We start from the raw sequence: 13,019 nt of genomic DNA on the forward strand, positions 1-13,019 counted from the left end.
AGTCAGATATTCATAGTGACTCGGCTGCATGAATAACAAATGATTGTGTCCCCAGCTGCCGGCTGCCTGATTCCATAGGTGCTGAAGAATTTTCTGCAGACAGCATGTCAGGTACAGTAAGATTCTCTTTTGTTCTCCTCCCTGTTCATTTTTCATGCTCAGGTGTGTTCGTCTCATGTGTATTAATTAATGCCATTGCTGAATCATTGCTGTCACCCACCCCATGGCTTTTGTTTTCAGAGCTGCGATGAGGGAATAGCTGGATGATGATAATAAGCTAATCCCATTTATACTTTCTTCTTGATGTATGCCAAAAATATACACAGAGTTAGATTTATACACACAAGCCAATAAATGGTTAATTTATAGATATAGGTCATAGGGCTGCTCGATTATGGCAAAAATGATAATCACGATTATTTTCACTGAAATTGAGATCACGATTATTTGACGATATTTATTTAACCCTTTAAGACCTACTATAGAACCAAGTCCACCAGAGCTTATATTATTTTTTTTACATGCTGTAGTGCCATTTGTGGGAGCATTTCAAGTTGCTATACATCAATACAACTGTTATAGCCCATATTTTAATAATATGTATGCATTAAGTCCATAGTAATTACATAAATTGCAAAAAAGTGCAATAAACTACAAAAAAAATTGAAAATCGCTTTTGTTTTGTTTACATATATTTCTACTTGGAGAAATTTAAGAGGCTTATCCCTCAAAACTTTAAATACAATAAAGTTGCAAAAAATAGTTTACAACAACAGGAAATTTATTTTGAGTGTCTTCATAGTTTTATTTTGGAGATACAGCAATTTTTATATACTGCAGGAAAAACAAAAAACAATCCTATGATGCAGATTTGCAAAGAAAACAGCATGTGCATCATTTCACTGTGGGAAGTGTTACGAACAGCTGATAGGAACGGCAAAGCGTGTTTCTGGAATATTATGTTTTTGTTCCTGCAAGCGCTTTTTATGCAATTTTTGCAAAGCTATATGTGGAACGAAACCGTGACCGAGGACAAGCTGATGGCATCAGATGTAAGTACAATTCCTCCGGTTTCATATGCAAAACAAATTATTGCGCTAGCTTACACGGTTCAGATTCTACAGGGATTTAAAAATAGTTACGCAAAACGGAGCGTGCTGCTCTGACCGGCTTTAAAGGGTTAACAATGACTTTAAAAAAATAATATAAAATAGTGTGCAACACCACTGAAGTTTTTTTTTTTTTTTAAACTCTCTTTTCAACCAACGGCAGTCACTCTCCAAATAACTTCTGCTTAGCTTTCCGAGCTTCCCTCGGGTCCTCTTAATCAGCGGTCTCCAACCTTTTTTGCGCCATGGACCGGTTTATGCCCGACAATATTTTCACGGACCGGCCTTTAAGGTGTCGCGGATAAATTAGGGAGGGGCTAATAATCGGCTCAGTCATTTTTAATGATCGTTGAAAGCCCAGATCGTAATCGTGATTAAAATTCGATTAATTGAGCAGCCCTAATAGGTCAGCATCTGACCTATATTCCGACTGTTTTGCAGTGCTCAGACAGACACAAACAATAACACTGTTTTGACGACTGGATAAAACGACTGTTCTTGTTAGCAAATGTTTTAATATCTGAAATAAAGTGAAATACATTTTTTCAGCAGCACCTGCAGATGTTTAAACATCACAACAGTTTTATAGATGAATCCATAGGTTTGGATAGGCTTCCATATTCAAAACAAACCGCATTCCTAAAATGATAAGGCGCCGTTACCTTTTATTCACTTAAATACTTGAAAACAAATAACAGAAATAACTCTGGCATGCACGATATGTAAATAGCAGATATTGCAAATGTTTTTTGCAGCTAGTAAATGATTTTTTTTCCCCAGACTTTTTGTGCACATAACTTCATGGAGTGATGTATTCATGTTCAGGTTAGGTGATTGTGCAGTCAAACAAATAAGCTTAAGCTTGTGCTATATTTATGGCAAACTTTCAGTTATATAATGGCTTCTGTGATGTTTTTTTTAGTTTGAATTGACTGATTGGACGATGTTTGCGTCCAGATTTTGCTAATACTTAGTGCACAGGACAGGTGTTGAACTCCAGGCCTTGAGGGCCGGTGTCCTACAGGTTTTAGATGTGTCCTTGATCCAACATAGCTGATTCAAATGGCTGAATTACCTCCTCAACATGTCTTGAAGTTCTCTAGAAGCCTGGTAGTGAGCTAATCATTTCATTCAGGTGTGTTGACCCAGGGTGTTATCTAAAACCTGCAGGACTCCGGCCCTCGAGGCTTGGAGTTTGACACTACTGACTTAGTGGATTCCTTTCTTCTCTCTGTCTGTGCAATCTTTCTGGTATCACAAGTGCTCTTTTTATGTAACTATACTTTTAGTCATTATGCAGTCTTGGAACTCAACTGTTTCCTAACTTGGCCTTTGGGGACCGTGGCCAGTGTTTTGGGGCTTCCGCTGTAGCCAAATATTTGCATAACAGATATCGAGTTGAAGCCTTCCTGTTCCTTGTCCCGATCATTGTTTACCAATGTAGAGAAACTGTAAATAATCTAATCAGAAAGCTAAATGACTGTGAGACAGTAGCTGATAGTTTAGAGATAGCATTACATCCAGAATCGTACAGATTCGTCTGTTTTCTTTTTTTCCTAAGCTTTAATAATTCTTTCTTGTTTGCTGTTGGTGCATCAACACCAGTAAAGTGTGAACAGGTCAACTAAAGCTAAACCACTGCACATTAAATATGCACTAATATAGGCTGAGCATTAATATCAGCCTTGTTGACTATACGAATGAAATGACTTTTGCCTTTGGCAGCAGCCAGTGTTTATCTGAAGGTCACATCAATTTTGTGCTGGCTCTGTGTTCAGAAATAGTCTACAAAAGAGCTGAAAGGCACAAAAGAATTTACCACTGAGTATATCCCTGTTACATGCATTTTGCAGCGAAACTGAAGGTTTCCTTGTCCTTTCTGCCCAGAATTTTTTATCCTGTCAGAAAGCTTTTCTCCTCCTGAGCTTTTATTGACTCCCACAGTTTCCCTTAACTGCCATTTCTTAATGACAATTCAGACAGAGGAAATTGCATGTTGAACGCACTTTGATATCTTTTTTTAGCCTTCCGCTGCTCTGCAGACATCAATTAACTTCGTTTCACATCTCCATTCAGTTTTAGAGGAGTCCATAGTTATTGAGTGTTTATCAAGTCTTGGAGCTGTCCACAGCTTTCCTAATAACAAATCTTTATTAGGAAATGAATGGACGCTCTTATGAGTGGATGGACACCCACAATGTCATAAGTAGTATTTTATTTGGAGAAAAAAAACCCTAATGAAGTAAACGGTGCATTAATGTTTTAAGAAAGCTAATTTAGTGTTTGTTTGCTGCAGTAGTTTGAAGTAATTAAGCAGTAATTATATCTTAGTGAAAAATCCAGTAAAATAAAGCTCGCCCTGAAGTATATTTTTGAATGAACTCCTGAAAATGTCAGAAGAATCAGGTTGGAACTAAACCAGACTGTGCATGTGTGAAAACAGCTAATGGTTTTACCATAATAATAAACCCCACTATAGAGCTTCAGAGCTATGTTTTCATTGAATACACTAGGCAACAAAAATCAACATAATTTCTCTAAACTTTTGAAATAATGTGAACATAAACAAGTAAGTAGTACTTTAAGAGTGATGTGTGACGGAGGCTGTCTTGTGAAGCAGCAGCAAATGATGAATCAGGAGTTTGTGTTGTGAAATTTGTTGTTGACTTGTGTTACATGATCAGCTGTAAGCTGTTTCAACTGGTCTAAACAGGGCAACTCTCAGGGAGCTCGTCCATCTCTGATGCCTGTGCAGTGAAACCTCCTTTCTGTGTCTCTTATCTCTCCAACATAAACAGAGTGAGGATAAATGTGAAAGCAGCAAGTATGACTTATTCTTGAAAGCAGGAGAGATTCTTTGAGCTATGCAGCCTATACTTGCAGTTGTGACTCGTTTTAGTAAAACTGCTTTCTTGATGTTTTTACAGCTCCATCCTTCCCTGAAAAAATGTCCCCTGTTAAAGCTCTCACCATGAAGGACTATGAGAATGTAAGTGATTTCTGTCAACTTTCTGTTCTGTATGTTGCATATAGGTGGTGATACTGTCTTCTTGCAGTAAGTTGTATATTTACAGCTTTTTAACGAGTAGCTTCAGAGAATAAGCTGTCTGGATGAGGCAGTCAACTCTCCCTCCTGTACAACAAACAGGATAAAAACCTGATTCTCCATTCAGCCGAAAACCAAACCACATTGACCATTTAAGGAAATTTAGTGATGCAGTTTTTGTGCAAGAGGAGGAGAAGGAGGATTGAGGTGGGCTGAAGTCAATATTTCAGCATTTGATTGGAATGCTTGCTTGAAAATTTCGGGCCCGTGCTGTCTGGCCTGCATGATTAGAGGTTTTTACAAAGGGGTTCAGAGTTCTGACTCCTCCCTTTGACTGTCCACCCAACCCCCACTACCAGATGTATGCTGTTCTGAGCCTAGAGCACAATGATGCACAGTCTACTTCACACACATAAGCATTTTAAAAATAACTATACACACACGGCCCCTTTCTGCAGTGTAAACATGTCGGGTAGCTTTTTTTTGATAAATGAAGTGCTCATATTTCTTCTTTGAGCCCAATTCTTTCTCTCAACTTGTTTTCTTTGCATTTAAAATAAATCAAGGAAATGCAAATTAAATTGCAGCTCGATGAAAGTTAGAAATGCATCAGTTGTTCAACTGCCTGATTGCATATTTATGGTTTGTTTTTTTTACATTGATCCCCAGCAAATCACAGCTCTGAAGAAAGAGAACTTTAACCTGAAGCTGCGCATTTACTTCATGGAGGAGCGCATGCAGCAGAAATGTGACGACTCCACTGAGGACATATTCAGAACGGTGTTGTATTTATTTTAGTGTTACAAAACGTGCATTACTCTGAATGTCTTACATTTGTCTGACACCACTCCCTGCAAAGCTTCATGTGACTCAGTGTTTCCCCTCAATTTTGAAATGAGATCACAACATGAGCAACAGCAGCTGGATTTTATTCAGCCAGCATCTTGCATTCATGACCTTGGAACAGCTGTCTTGTCTTTTTTCAACTATTGTTATGGTGGCAGCTTTGTTTAAGTGAGCACATTTAACCCAAAGTGTCATTTAAAAAATGTCATCTTTAAGAGGAAGCTTCCCCAGCCTTGTTTTTGTGCTTTGGTGTTTGAGATGACTCCAGATGGGAGGTTTTTACTGAAATTTTGTCTGTTTATAGAATATTGAGCTGAAGGTGGAGTTGGAGTCGATGAAGAGAGAGCTCGCAGAGAAACAAGAGTTACTCGTGTCTGCATCGTATGTGTCATTCTCTTAATTCGGTTTTTTGCTAGTCACACATGATGCCATTTAGACCAGTGTTAATTTTGACAGTATGATTTTTTTTGATTGACGTTTAGTCTTTTCACTAAAACATCACTTAGTTTTAGTTATAATTTAGATCATTGCTGATTGGATTACTTCCCAACTCATCCCGCATTTTGACACAACTTAATTAGTTCTGATTGGATCTCGTTTCTTTTTGATAATTTATCTGGTTTTTATTTGTTGACAAAAGTGTTAGTACTTTTGTTCGCGAAATAGTTGTCGCTCTGTTTTTGTCTGAAGAAAAAAAACAAAACCTTATCGGTCAACAAAATTAACACTGGTTCAGACATACATAAATGGCAGCACAAAGTAATGCGAGTCAGTATTTAAGAAATATGTAGGCTGATAAACTTATTCTTGTACGTGACTGCTCATCAGTAAAGCGCTGGAGAGTCTGGCTGGCCGAGAATCGGGAGAACCCCAGCGTGTGAAAGAGCAAGCTCAGAGGGAGATGGATGCACTCAGAGATGCATTTAGCAAGAGGATAGCTGACCTAGAACAGGTGAGTGACATTATAGCGCTAATTTTCAAATCCTGATATTGCAGTTCACTGTGTATATTTTGTTTGGTTCAGTGCTCATATTAGCCAAATTGTGTCTGCTGTTAGTTTCACTTGTTTTGGTGATAATTGTGTTGCCTTTTGTGTTTTTTGGCATTTTTACATCATGGCAGTGTTTACGAACAGCAGAGGAAGAGGTTGAAAAGATGGCCGCCATCGCTGAGCAGGAGAAACTTAAGAATATAAACATGGAGAAGCAGCTCCAAGCCTTGGGTCCACCCAGCACTTTAACCACTGGTCCAGTCCTCAGCCCCGTCAAAGATCTGCAGCAGGCTCTGCAGGAGAAAGACAAGTAGGGACAAATTAAAACAAACCAAAAAAAAAAGCAGACTATGTGTATATACTGAAAAATATATTTTTGGAGAAAAACCTTAGCATTTTCAACATTTTCTACTCATCCCAGTATCATTGAACAGCTGAAGATCACTTTAAAGAACCAGGATGCTGTGATCCATCAGAGAAACAGCAGAGACAGGCAGACAGATGCTCCATCGGCCGACACTGTTAAACAGCTATCTGCTCTTATAGCTGATAAAGATCAAGAGCTTAAGGTGAGAAGCTTACATGTTCATAAAGATGTGAAATTTAAGAGGTTTTTCTCAGTGATGCCTCAGAGATCAGTTGCTTACTGGTTTTGTGCATATATTTAGTTTTTGTCATTTACAGCAATAATAGGCTACTTAAATACTTTTGAATATGTTTACTTAGTTTCTACACTTCTTCCAATATGAAGCAATATTTAAGTGAACTCTCACTGTTTACAGGCACTGAGGGACGAGCTTGATAGAGAGAGAGATAAAACTCAGCCGGACCATCAGGTTGGTTTTATTTTGATACAGAACAAACTACCTTAAACTACTCTGCAATGGCACAGACTGCAGTTGGCTACTTAGAATCTCTTTCCTGTTTTTTGTCTGATTCGTAAACTTTTTTAGAGCTTTCATTCTTCCTTTGCTTCCTGGTGTAATGGTTAACACATTTGCCTTACACACCAAAAGTCCCCACTCATAGCTCAGGGTGGTCACAAGATGTTGTATTACTAACGCTGGTTCCAAGTCTGAATAAACAGGAGGGTTGCATGAGGAAGTGTATCTGCCCTAAAAATCTATGCCAGATCAAAACATGCAGATCCAGCTGCTGTGGTAACCCCTTGGGAAATAAGAGAGCAGCCAAAAGTACCTTTTTTTGCTGTATGTGTTCCTGCCTTGTTATTTTGCTTTGTTGTAATAGGTAAGCCACACACAGAAAGCTTTTTTTGTTTAACAATCATTCCATGTGTCAGATCATTTAAGCTCACAGAAACTTTTCTCTGCATCTGTTGCTGGTTTGATAGTTGAAATGTGTAAAATGTGTGTCTAGGATTCTTTTTTTTTTCCATATTTCTTTTTTTCAAATGAATTCCCTGTTCTAGTGTGAAGGTGTTATTACTTTTGTTGTAGTATTTCTGACAATTTCACAAAAAAACTTAAGCTTCATTTAAAAAGCTGAAAGTTTGCATCTAGTAAAGTGTAAAAAAATGCATCTGTGAAGTGGCTGGTTGTAAAGCCTTTGACTAATGATGCTACTAGTACTAAGTTGACACTTGCTTTTTTTAACATTGAAATGTCAAACAAAAATAATTAATTATGGTGGTAAAGTGATGTATTTTAGTGTTGCACAGATGTTAAATATCAAATGCATATTTTATCCACTTAGAAGCAATGACTGCGTAGAGAGAATGTGTCTCATTTAATCACAGTGTTGTGCAGGCTGCTGTGTTGCTGACGTGTAAAATAGAAAGCTGTTAGCTGGGCAGTGTCCATGGTTCCTCTTTAGGCGTTGGCGTAAGACTCGGGCCATAGGGTTAAGGCTGGATTAGTTTGCTGTCTGAAGACGCTTCCTCCGGGGATTGTTATTGGCTTTCTTTCTTTAGTAAGTGGAAAAATGGTGTAGGCAAGAGGTGTTCATGAGCTGTGGCTAAACAGTTGAATGTGCTCCATTCATTGTAAAGGATTTTGCAACACTGGGGAAAAACCTGTTTATCAGGGATGCTTGACAGACTTGATGCTTGACTTTTTGTAAGTTAAAGATGTAATGGAATATTGCAAAGTAACGGTCACCAGAAAGTACTCTGTAATCTTAAATCTTCCATGTACTGCCAGGAAGGATCAGCTCTATCAGAGTGATTGGCTGATGCCATCACTACCTGCTTGGTGCCAGCTTTTGTGTCTGATGCCTTTTTTAAGGTATTTGGGAGAGTGTTTTCTAGAGATGGTCTGGCATGGGCCCTAACACAGATCACTGCAGCAGTCCTAGAGGATTTGTTGATTTGATTGCATGCATGAGGGAGAGTGGAATAGAGGCGGGAGCGGGGATTATTGAGGCTTAGGGCTTACAGTGCTTTGCTCTCAGTCTTTCTCCTCTGTGCTACGCTTGCTGGTGTATTGAGAGAACATGATAGATGGCTCTGTCTGGCGAGCTGATGGCCATTAAGTCACTAGACAGTTGGTGTGTCACTGACAGATTTCTTGGACTCAGTTTAAGTGGGCGAGTGTGGAAGATCTAAGGTGCCATGAGGGATCCATGTCGCATATGTGGTGTCCGTTTGGTGGGAAGCCAGTGTCGCTGGATTTTCAGCTCATCGGGAAAGAGGAAGCTACAAGTCATCCTGTCCCATGTGCTGGGGAGAGAGGTGACTCGTGACGGGCATGGAGAGTTCCTCTGTGGAAAATGTGTGTTCCGGTTGGAGAAGGTTGTGCAGTTTGATATAAACATCGGCAAACTGCAGGAGGAACATGGCAATCAGATCCAAAAGCTGCAAGCAGAGAAGGAACACCTTATCCAGTGCATCGTGCACATCTACAACAAAAACAACCCAGAGCGCAGTGAGAGGGAAAATGCAAGCTCCAAGGCTTTGCTCAGTTCTTCTGGGGTCCGCAGTCCTGATGATGAAGCTGCATGTCAGGTGGCTCATGAAGGACTGCAGTTCCGGGAAAGTTTTTATGTGGAGAATCGCATGAGAAGGTGTGTGAGTCTGGATAGGATTGTCAGTAAAGGGGCATTCTCCGGACGTTTGAGCTTAAGGAGCAGTAGGCTGGGATCAGGGGCGGGGCTGGACAGCACTATGAGAAGTTTTGGGCTCCGGGGCACACGCCACCATTCTCAAAGTATGTACCTTGACCTGATTCAGCGTAAGGGAACCTTGGCTAGACCCGGATTCAGCCGCCGCTCCACATCACTGCAGTCACTGAATCGAGAGCTTTCCTCAGACACCCCGACAGATCCTCCGCTCAAACGAAAACTGAGAGAGGCCAGGGTGTTTTTTGCAAGGTATGGGGCCACTGATGACTCGGGAGGAAAGGCTCAGGCCAGAGCACTGCTCCACAGATCCTCAAGTCAACCTTCGTTGATCTCTGACCTGATTCAGGTCCTGCGCTGCATCTCAAAGCAGCAGGTGTCTGCCCCAGCAGGATGTCACATCCCTGTCTTGAAGAGGTTAAATGCTGGCTCTGTCAGCACCCAAGCCAAGCGCAAACATAGAGTAGATCTGAAGTCTCTGCATGACCTTTCTGAGGAATTTGATGATGAATACACTCCTGTCAGAGTGAAGGTAGTTCATTTCAGTAATCCCACCATCTATGCAAACCACTGTAGCACTGGTAATGATCTGTCCCAAGTACCTTTGTTGATAAACACACTTCTCTAATTAATTTCTCCTGTTCTGTTGTTTGTGTGTTCTCTTGCTAAGAAGAAGAGTGATGTTAATCAGTTGGAGTCGATCAATAAGCTGCTGACGGACGAGCTGAACCTGGTTAAAAGCACCAGTGAGAGTCTGGCAAAAACCCTGGAAGATTCCCAGAATCAGAACAAGGTAGTTCACATGTTCCTCTATTAAATATCCCTAAATTGTATTAATCTATTACTCTGTATGAAATCACTAACTGCTTCATGTAAACAGACTCTGTCAGTGATGTTAGAGGAGAAGGAGAATGAACTAAACTCTGAGAAGAAAAATGCTCTAAAGCGAGATAAAACCATCCAGGGACTCACTCAGGTCCTCAGAGAAAAGGAAAAAGAGGTAATTTATTATTTACTTTGTTATTGTCATTGTATCTCTTCTCTGTATTATGCAAAGTTTCAGGCCCAACCTGTCTGTCTTTGTATTGCAGATTGCTGAGCTGTGTCATGAGATTGAGGACAGAGATGATGCTTTAGCCAAAGCTAGAGATGCAGCACATAAAGCCCAACTGCAGAAATACCAGGTATGTTATATACACCTTTTATATAGAACCAAACTTTATACAAAGACATTCCTCATAATACTGTTACCACAATGTGTACCCTGCTCTATATGTGCCTTAAACAGATAGAAGTCAATTTTTTTTTTCTCCTTCAGGGAGCAGAGGAACACCAAAACCTATTAATGGAAAAGCAAACAGAGCTGGCCCAATTACAGGGGGAACACCACACCAAGGTGCTTGAAGCCCAAAAACTGCAGCGAGCACTGGATAGGAAGGAGCAAGAGCTGGCTGACTTACAGCAGGCAAAGGATCAGCTTGAGGTGGAGTTGGAGGACCTGCAACAACAGAAAAAGAAAGGAGACAAAGCGCTTAATGTAAGATAGGAGGATGACAGGACTGTATCCACAATAAAACGAGCAGGCATTCTCCTCTTAATCGTTTTGTTGTTGTGTTGATTTTTCATTATCTGTTTAAATATTGACTTTTGTGTGACATTATTATAATTTCCTCCACAAGGATTTACACAATCAGCTGAAAAAGCTGAGTGGGGAGATCGGGGAAAGGGAGAGTGCTCTGGAGCAGCAGTACCAAGAGCTGCTGGACCAAACCAAAACAAAGCTGCAGGCCCATGAGGTCACCATCCAGCGTCTCACATCCACCTTGGCTGATAAAGAGCAGCAGCTACAGGTGACACATCATCACTAAACTTATGCAGACAGACTTTAGCTCAAAAGATAAAAAAATGAGTTGCTTCCTTTTTTACTTAGCCTAAGTATGTGTAAAAATTGAATTTTAGCCCATTACTGCTGTTTCGAGCCACCACACATGATAAAACAGTAATCATAGGAGAGCAGTTAGCTAGCAGCAAAGCCTGTCAGCTGGATTATAAGCATGTCATGAAAGCAATCGGAGCCAAAGAGAAGTTGGTGCTCCAAAGTGACATCCAGTTCTTCTGAGTGCGGTGTATTTAGTAACATTGTTTTTATGTGTTTGTCAGGAATACATGAACATGGTCAGAGACTTTGAGCAGAGCAAAAGTCCAGGAAGTAACGACAGTATTCTCTCCAAACTGCGGCAAAGGTTGAAAGAAAAGGAGAAGGCTTTGGAGGTGGGTATTCCTTCACTGCAATCTTTTAACCATGGTGACTTTGCCTGGTTTCTGACATGTTTGTTTGTTCTCTTACAGCAAGCACTTGATGAGAAATTTGCTGCTATTGAAGAAAAAGACAATGAGATACACCACCTGCAGCTGTTACTAAGGGAAAAAGAAAGAGACCTAGAAAGACTCAACAACTTGCTGTCTCATAATGAAGAAACTATCAATGTAAGTATCCGGAACTGGGATCTTTTCTATTGATTGATAATCACATAGTTGTGATTAAGTGTTATGCATACTCCTTTCTACTCCTTTCTTTGCAGAATTTTGACAGTCTGATTAAGGAGAAGGATGCAGAGCTGCAGCATCTTGCAAGTACCCTAAAGAACCTTCAAAGAGCCAAGCAAGATGTGGAAGACAACCTGAACAGATCACTGAGGGAGAAGGACTCCATCATTAGCCAGCTGCAGCTCTCCCTGGAGGGCAAGACAAAGGATATGGAGGTTGGCTGACAAATAGTCACTCATTAAGGCCAGGTTCCTTATAGTTTTTACTGTTCTGGTTTATGTCATTTGTATTTCAGTGCTTATTTTTCCCCCCTCTGTCCGTAGCAAATGTCTGAATCATTGCTGAACCAGTCACAGAGCCATGCGCGTGATCTGGCTGAACAGATGGGCCAAAGGTTAAAGGTCACAGAAGCCATGCTGGCTGAAGCTGTCAAGGCCAGGGAAAGACTGGTTGCTGACAATGAGAGTGCTGTAGAAAGCCTGTTTGCTACAATTAGCAGCAAAGACCAACTTCTGAAGGTTAGCATTTATGACAACAGGGCACGACAGAGTGTGCACAAACAACGCTAACACTATTAACTTTGACTCTTTGTCGTCTCCAGGAGTCTGCAGAGCACTACAATCGCATGTTGTCTGAGCGTGCTCAAGAGATTCAGGAGCTGAAGAAGCAGCTGTCTGATAGGCAGCAGGAGCTTGCCACTGCTGAGAAGCAAAGCTCCTCAACAGCCCAGGAGAGTTATTTAGAGACCGCGCAGCTCAAAGCCCTGCTTGCTGAAAAAGACAGCCTTATTAACGTAAGATCCTGTGGGATACAGCACAGCCATTCAGCTGTAAAATACTGTATGTGGAAATCCAAACTCCCAAAGAGAATAACACATTCTGCCCCCCAATTCTATGCCCTGTTTTGAACATGTTTTAAGATATTACCTGTAAACATTTGAATGTGCTGATTTTATATCTTTATAAACTGTCAGAAGCTTCTTCAGCGTGGTCAGGAGAGAGACCAGTTTCTGGCAGAGATGAGGCAGAAAGCAGAGCCAGATCAAGTGTTGAATCTCAGACAAACTATTCAGATCATGCAAGAGAAGTTGGACGAGAGGGAAGGTAATGGATTTAGACCTGTAACACCCTCGCGCAGGTTATTTAAAGGTAGACTGCATGTTGGTGCTACGTTTGACTTTGTTTTGTCTGTGCTGAAGCTGAGCTGTCCAGGAGAAACAGCGAAGACAGCCAGGAGAACAATCCACTTTCCAAGAAAACAGTGGTCGTCCTGAAGAGGGAGCTGGCACAGAAAACTGAAGCACTGAACAAAGCACTGAAAAGGGAAAATGAACTGAAGGTCAGTGAGTTAGAAGCATTTAATTAATCCATAATAGGATACAGTTCTTAAAAGTGTCAATCATAAT

The 13,019-nt window shown here is 40.6% G+C and overlaps 1 protein-coding gene across 12 annotated transcripts in view; it reads left to right on the forward strand.

Moving 5' to 3' along the window:
- The window catches only part of cdk5rap2 (CDK5 regulatory subunit associated protein 2), a 34,030-nt gene that overhangs the window by 2,955 nt on the left and 18,056 nt on the right, over positions 1 to 13,019 (forward strand). For 5 of the 12 annotated variants that reach the window (XM_004549768.6, XM_004549772.6, XM_004549771.6 and 2 more), the window contains exons 1-13: positions 7,485 to 9,599; positions 9,738 to 9,860; positions 9,948 to 10,067; positions 10,159 to 10,251; positions 10,386 to 10,604; positions 10,747 to 10,917; positions 11,228 to 11,338; positions 11,417 to 11,554; positions 11,650 to 11,829; positions 11,938 to 12,132; positions 12,216 to 12,407; positions 12,588 to 12,717; positions 12,813 to 12,952. In XM_004549768.6, coding sequence (XP_004549825.3) covers positions 8,562 to 9,599; positions 9,738 to 9,860; positions 9,948 to 10,067; positions 10,159 to 10,251; positions 10,386 to 10,604; positions 10,747 to 10,917; positions 11,228 to 11,338; positions 11,417 to 11,554; positions 11,650 to 11,829; positions 11,938 to 12,132; positions 12,216 to 12,407; positions 12,588 to 12,717; positions 12,813 to 12,952 — 2,850 coding nt within the window. In that variant the 5' untranslated portion in view covers positions 7,485 to 8,561. Of the gene's footprint in view, positions 1 to 55; positions 112 to 4,036; positions 4,099 to 4,824; positions 4,936 to 5,305; positions 5,383 to 5,829; positions 5,954 to 6,123; positions 6,303 to 6,413; positions 6,562 to 6,774; positions 6,829 to 7,484; positions 9,600 to 9,737; positions 9,861 to 9,947; positions 10,068 to 10,158; positions 10,252 to 10,385; positions 10,605 to 10,746; positions 10,918 to 11,227; positions 11,339 to 11,416; positions 11,555 to 11,649; positions 11,830 to 11,937; positions 12,133 to 12,215; positions 12,408 to 12,587; positions 12,718 to 12,812; positions 12,953 to 13,019 lie in introns of those variants that run through there. The other 7 variants (XM_004549774.5, XM_004549777.6, XM_023155203.3 and 4 more) reach the window with 5 other exon arrangements.

The sequence above is a fragment of the Maylandia zebra genome, linkage group LG7 (genome assembly GCF_041146795.1).
Source record: "Maylandia zebra isolate NMK-2024a linkage group LG7, Mzebra_GT3a, whole genome shotgun sequence".
Lineage (NCBI taxonomy): Eukaryota > Metazoa > Chordata > Actinopteri > Cichliformes > Cichlidae > Maylandia > Maylandia zebra.